Source organism: Rattus norvegicus, chromosome 12 (assembly GCF_021556685.1).
Source record: "Rattus norvegicus strain SHRSP/BbbUtx chromosome 12, alternate assembly SHRSP_T2T, whole genome shotgun sequence".
NCBI classification, from domain to species: domain Eukaryota; kingdom Metazoa; phylum Chordata; class Mammalia; order Rodentia; family Muridae; genus Rattus; species Rattus norvegicus.
The window spans coordinates 40282240-40289160 of NC_141545.1; the positions used below are offsets into that span (position 1 = coordinate 40282240).

Here is a 6921-nt window from a genome sequence, read left to right on the forward strand (position 1 = left end):
AGGACTCTGCTTAAGGGGAGAGGGTGGCAGAGGTCACAGCTACAAAGTGATAACTACGTAGCCCTGGGGCTGAGACAAGAAGTTTTGATCACGCAGATACGGCTGGAATCCCGGCTCCGTCCTTGGCAGCCGAGGCCCTGGGAAAGTCATTTGGCCAACGGAACCTTTGTGCTCCCTACCTTTCGGGGATCCAAAAGGCAAGCAAACACCCTACCCTCCTAGCAGCCTCCATTCAGAACAGTGCAGGGGGATGGGTGTGTGTGTGTGTGTGTGTGTGTGTGTGTGTGTGTGCGTGCGTCTGGCCTGGTGGGGGCGATTCCTTGTACCTGTCCTTCAGTCAAGTCTGATCCCTGATCTCCATAGAAACCCTGGGTTCTAAACTCCCATAGGACAGAAGTCAAGTACCCAGTTGAGAGAGACAGGTTTGCAGCAGAATGGTTCATCAAGAATATCAATTGTGGGGGCTGGAGAGATGGCTCAGTGGTTAAGAGCACTGACTGCTTTCCAGAGGTCCTGGGTTCAAATCCCAGCCACCACATGGTGCCTCACAACCATCTGTAATGAGATCAGATGCCCTCTTCTGGTGTGTCTGAAGATACCTACAGTGTACTTATATATAAAATAAACAAATAAATCTAAGAAAAAAGATATTAATTATGCCCTTGCCAAGCCGCAGCCATTTTCTAGACTATTACAATGGCCACCAACATCAGTTAGATGGCACCACTTCTTGCTCTAAATATTTAGAGGCCAAGTACCTGGGCAGGGGCGAACACAACTTGGGGGAGAATAACCAGGGGCAGGGCTGGGGTTTGAACCCCAACAGTATGGGCTCCAGCTTAGCCATCTTAAGGAGGCAGCTTGAAGTCTTACTGAGTCTATCAAGTAACTCAGCTGATTCGGGGGACTGGAGGGAGAGGCAGGGCTGCAATCTCAGTTCAGCACAACAGTCCCGCTGCTGCCTAGAACTGCAGTCACGGGGACCTTGGCTTCTCCACCCAAACTTAACCTATGGTCTACCCCTCATTTATACCGTGACAGATTACAGTCTCTACCATGTCATCACTGAGCCTTTGGGGGAGGGAGGACAGCAGTGGCAAGCACGCTCAGAGACAACCATAACCAAACCATGCACATAACCAAACCATACACTTCTATCCGCAAGCTGCCACAGGTCTCCTCCACGTTCCCGTTATCGACGGCCTGGCTTGCATTGTTAAGGGAGACAGACCGTGTGTAGTTGCTTCTGTGTGCCAAGCACCATGCCCACATACTCCGATGCTCACATGACCACATGTGGCAGCAAGGGTCCCCTTCTCCACTTGACCGATCGAGGAAGGGAGACCTGAGGAGGTGAACTCATAACCTCACAGTGAGAATCCAAAGTGGACTGCTTTCCAGAGCCCCCGGCAGGAGAAGCGCAAAATGAAGATAGAGACTTCCATCCCTCTCCTGCCTCCTGGGGGCAGACAGAGCCCATAAGCCACAGGCCTGATCTTTTACTCTCTACTCTGAATACACAGGAGGGACCTGAGGGGACACGGCTACTGTCAGAACAACCTCAGTGACAGGTAGAGACGGAATCCTGATGGCTCCTCCAAGCTATAAGGCCCCTCTCCTCTCTCTCCTTTCTCTGAGGTTAGTAAAGAGGACAAGAGAGGAGCACACGGTTCAGATGAGGAAAGGGGCAGTCCAGAAACTTTTGCCCCATTCAGGGCCACACAGGCAATACAATGCGGTAAATACCTGTGGTAAGTTCATGTGAAAAAACATAGAGTGAACACAGGTTTTGCCGTCAGAGTCTGCCGTCTACTATTCTGCTGCCCACGGAGAAGAAAAGTCTATTCTAGAGAGTACCTTAGTGGTTGGAAAGTATGCCGGAGCCCTGGGCCTCCCAACATGAACAGGGACGAATGTCTGAAGTGATCAGGCATTGTGGGCTACCAACTACATACCCGCTCCTTCTTCCCCAGCCCGTGACCTCTTCACTCAGCACTCTTATCAGTGTGGACACTGACTCGGGGGCTTTGGGACAGAGGCAAAAGTTATGAACTTGACCTTGAGAGCTGGGAGTGGTGGGACATCATTCTAGTACCTTGAGATCCTGAGATTCCTGTACCCCCAGGGACTTAGGCAGGATTGCTAATTCTAAATCCCAGGTGGCTCTAAACTACACAATGAGATTAATAATGATGATGGTGGTGAAGGTGATGATGACAGTGGTGATGATGATGGTGGTGGTGGTGGTGGTGATGATGATGATGTCTGGTGGGATGGCTCAGTAGGTGGTGGGTAAAAACATCGGATAACCTGAGTTAGACCCTCAGAACTGATATGATAGAAGGAGAGGACCTACCCCCACAGGCTGGGCTCAGACTTCCACACGTGCGTCCTAGCACACGTGAGTATGATCCCACCCCACACACAAAATAAGTCAAAAAAGAAAAAAGTAATAGAACTTTCAAAAACTGAAGTACGACCTGACCTTGGGATTGACCTCTGACCTGGGATTTGTCTCTTCCAAGGGCCCTGGCTCAGGGCAGCAGCTCACATCTCCTACGTGTGCTGCCGCCCATCGTGGGGGAACACACACACACAGCTGGCTACCCCTATGCTGAGGGAACGAGACAGTTCCCATCATCTAACAGCAAGAGTGGCAAGCCAGTGGCCGGCAGGCAGGCACGTCTGGTTTACCCTCATGGTTTACCCTTTAAAAGGTTGACTGGGTTACCAAAGGAGAAGAGAGAGAAAGGAGAGAGAAAAACCATAAAAATCCAGTTTTGGGGTACTCTGGAAACATGATCTGCAGTCCATATTCCCCCTGGGAGCCACAGCTTGCTCCCAATGGCTAACACTGGCTCCCCCAACCACAGCCCCCGCACCTCTCACCACCTGGAGGCGTTCACTTTGACCACCAAGTTGCACCTCGACCTAGCCACAAAAAAAAAAAAAAAAAAAAAAAAAAAAAAAAAAGGCTTGTTCCCATGGCAACAGGCTTGGCTTCTGTACCTCCTGCCTTGTGTTCCTGAGATAAAAGGATGAAATGAAGTCCCAGATGTAAGACTACAGCTCCAAAGTTCTTCTCCAGCTCGGACTCCTCTATAAACTACAGAGTCCATCTCGGATTCTCAAGGCCAAGGTAAACTCCCAGTGCTCTACTGGGTCTAGGTGCGGTGAGTCTCAGGGGGCCTTGTTGGCTCCAGAGAGCTCTAAATCCCTTTGTAAATTCACTACACGGTTAGTCTTTGTCATCCCGGGAGACCTGACCTCATCCTAATCAGGTCTGAGTCCCCCTCAGATGGCACTTCTTAGGGATGGGTGAAAAGCCCCAAACTAGTCAGTCTGTCCTTATGTGAGTTGCTAAAGGACTTCTTGGACTGAGAGCTGAAAGGTCCTGGACCAATGCCTACCACGAAGCTCTGATCTCCCTTTGTCTTTCTCACTCACACTGGGCCTCCCAGCCTGACCCAATAGGGACCTACCATGTTGTTCTTCAGTCATCTTCTGGCTACCTCACACCCCACCAACCTGCCCTGCCAGGACACCAGACAGAAAGAAGAGGAGTAGCCGCCAGCTATGGGTGGGGAGGCCATAGTTCACACTGGCTCCTTCTGCAGGGCAGAGGAAGGGTAGGGCTAGCCAATCAGAGTATTAAAAAAAAATACCATCCTAGGCTTTCAGACTGAATGATATGCCAGACACCTCGCCTCTCCTCTAAATAAAATACAGGGGGTTGGGGATTTAGCTCAGTGGTAGAGCACTTGCCTAGCAAGCGCAAGGCCCTGGGTTCGGTCCCCAGCTCCGAAAAAAAGAAATAAATAAGTAAAATAAAATACAGAATTCCTCACTGATTTTGAGTTTTTCAGATAAATGGATAACTGTTTGGTATGTGTCTCAAATATTTCATGGGCTATACTTACATAAAGGGTTGTATATGTGTGTATGTGTGTGTGTGTGTGTGTGTGTGTGTGTGTGTGTGTACAGCCAGAGCTTTGTACATATTAAGCTCAAATTCTACCATTAAAGCAATATTCTCAGTAGACATTTTCATTTTTGCCTTTTTTTTTGAGACAAGCTTGAATGTAGACCAGGCTAGCCCAGAACTCAGTATGTAGCTGAGGCTATCCTTGAACTCCTGATTCTCCTGCCTCTACAAGTGCTAAGGTTATAGGCATACATCACTATACGGGGGAGGGGGGACTTTTTTTTTTTAAATCACTTTGTTATTTTTCTGAAATTCAAATTTACCTGGGTGTTCTGTATTTTCCTTTGCTAATTATGGCAGCCCCATGCCTTAGCCAGTGGTGAAATGCATGGTTGGTGCCCACAGTTAATAAACAACCCCAAAGCCTTCAGGGTTGATTGCAACACTGTTGTACAGACAGGCCAAGACCAGATCCCGTGACTCAAGGAAGCCCCCTGCATTTCTGTGTAAGATGGGGCCGGGAAGCAGATCCAAATTTCTACAAAAGTCCACCTTACATAAGGGCGTTTACAAGGGCCCCTGTGTACTCCAGTGACTCCACCTGACTAGCCAGTCCTAGGCAGTTCTGGAAGGGGAAGGGGCACCGAGTCCCCTAGTTGACAGCAGCAAGGAACTTGAGTTTCATGCTTTGCCCAAGGTCACAGCTAGGAAGAGAAGTAGAAACTCGAGCAGGAGATCCCAAAAAGCCTGAAGTCTTTAGAGGTCATGATGCACTACGGGGAAGAAGGCGGCCACATCCCCCGCTGCACTCCCAGGCTCCGCAGGCTGTGAACCCGCTGGGATGGAAGAAGTCTCCAGGCCTGCTGCTCTGGGGCCCGCAGGGTGGAAAGCCCCATCCCTCCATCTGCCCGCCCTGCAGAGCAGCTGGCAGACCCAGCGGCAGCTGTCACAGCTCCAGGACCAGAAAGGCAGCTTACACCGGCCAGCCTGCCGCTTTCTACCGTCCAGGCCGGTGACAGACAGAAGGGACGCTTGCTCTGATATCAGTTCTCTACCACCCCAGCCTTCCCTTGAGAGTCCCACAGGAGAGGGTCCGTTACTGTGCTGTTTTCCTGTGTTTTGGCCTGCAGCTGTTTCTGCCATTTTTAAATGGCTCCAGTTGGGCACTAGTCGCCCTGCTCAGCAGGGGAGCTCCCGGCACCCAGGACTTGGATCTCAACTTTGGAAAGCCTCCCCTTCTCACGGTTGTGAAAATTCTTTGTCCCATTGGAGCCAAACCCAGCCCACGGCGGGCATCCGGCCATCCGCAGACAGCCCTTTCCATAGGAGGCCCGGGAGCACGTGGACTTTATTGATTTTTTTCCTTGCCTTTTTTGTTGGGTTTCACTCTGAAAGGACAGCTAACTTGTGACACCATCAAGCCGGAGACAGGCACCCCCAGAAGTGTTTAAAAAAAAAAAGACAACAACAACAGAGGCGTGACTCAAGAAATGAAACCCCCCCAAAATAACAGCCTGCAGTGGGGCCTGGCCAGTTCCTATAAAGGACAGGTCCAGCCAGCAGCCGCTGACACTTGGGGACACCCTCGCAGCTGCTCCTCTCCCGCTCGGACCCAGATGAAGCCGTGGGAAAAAAAAAACGTAATAAAGTTAAAATCAGGGAGCAGGGAGTTTTCAACAAGTCTGACCCAACCTGGTGGTGGACTACTGGAGCCTCAGGCCTGGTCTCTGGGGCCGCCTCGGAGTCAGATCCCGACGAGGGCCGTGAAAATGTTCCATCCTACTAATTATAACGAGGCCACGCCGGGCACGATCTAATTTGAGCTCGAAAAACACGCACGGCCCACACCGAATCTCCCGGTCCCCTCCTCCTCCCCCAGTGCAGAGAACAAAAACAACGGTCGCTCGCTCTCTCCGCAAAACAAACACCAGCTCCAGCTAGAAGAAGGCAAGACACGGCCCAGGACTTGGCTTCTGGCTGCAAACATCGCGTTCCCCAAGCTCCGGGTGCCGCGCGGAGCGCGTGGGAGCCGTGGGTGCTCCGCGCCCGGGCCGCGCCACCGCCTTCCTAGCGCTCGCCCCCATCTTCCTTCCTCGCCCGGAGCCCTCGCTCCAGGCTGCCCAAAGCGCTAAATTTAAACGGCTCGCGCTCTGCAAACTCCGCAGACTCGAGGGCGCCGAGGCCTGGGAGGCGGGGAGCTGCGGGCGGGTCGGGGCGTAGGGTGAGAGTGTGTGTGCGTATGTGTGTGTGTGTTGGGGGGACACCGGCGCCGCGCCGCCCCGGGAGGAGACGGCGGCCCGCTCCGCGCTGCACAATGGAGCTCGCGCTCTGCCCGCCGCCGCCGGCATCACGGCCCCGGCGCGCGGGAAGCCGCTTTCATGTGACTTGCACAAAAAAACGAAATGGCTTCTGGGGCCGGCTGCGAACCCCCCTCTCCCGAGAGCCGAGCTCGGAGCTCCGGGCTCCGGGCTGCAGCCGCCACCGCCACCGCCACTGCCTCCGCCGCCGCGCCAGGTGGGCGACCGGCACCAAGCACACCTGGGCAGCGGACGCAGCCCCCGCGGGGCGCAGGTGACCCCGGCCGCGCGCCCTCGCCAACTCCGGGCCCGGGGCCGCTGCGCCCCGCCGCTCTGCGCGCTGGGTCCCGGCTTGCTGGCGGCCGCGATGCGGTGCAGCGAGCCGGGGAGAGCTAGAGAGCGAGCAGGCGCCTCGGCTTACCATTTGCGCACTTTCTCGATAGCCGCCATGACCCTCTTGATATCATCTTTGGCCCGGCTCCTGGTCTCGGCTCGAACCGACCTGCCCGACATGGTTCTAGCGGGGAGGGAGAGAGAGGAGAGAGAGGCTGGGGGAGCGCGCCCGCCGGGTCCTGCTCGCCACACTCGCCCGCTCTCTCACTCGCGCACAGACACACACTCACACACATACGCGCACACACAAAGCCTGGTGCCGCCGCGCGCCCGGGGCCCAGTGCGCAAGCGCCGGGCGGCAGCTGC

The 6921-nt window shown here is 54.0% G+C and overlaps 1 protein-coding gene across 1 annotated transcript in view; it reads right to left on the reverse strand.

Moving 5' to 3' along the window:
* Bcl7a (BAF chromatin remodeling complex subunit BCL7A) overlaps positions 1-6873 on the reverse strand; it is a 31934-nt gene extending 25061 nt beyond the window's left edge. The window contains 1 exon segment of the mRNA NM_001398956.2: positions 6644-6873. Coding sequence (NP_001385885.1) covers positions 6644-6735 — 92 coding nt within the window. The 5' untranslated portion in view covers positions 6736-6873.
* Between the last annotated feature and the right edge of the window lie 48 nt (positions 6874-6921).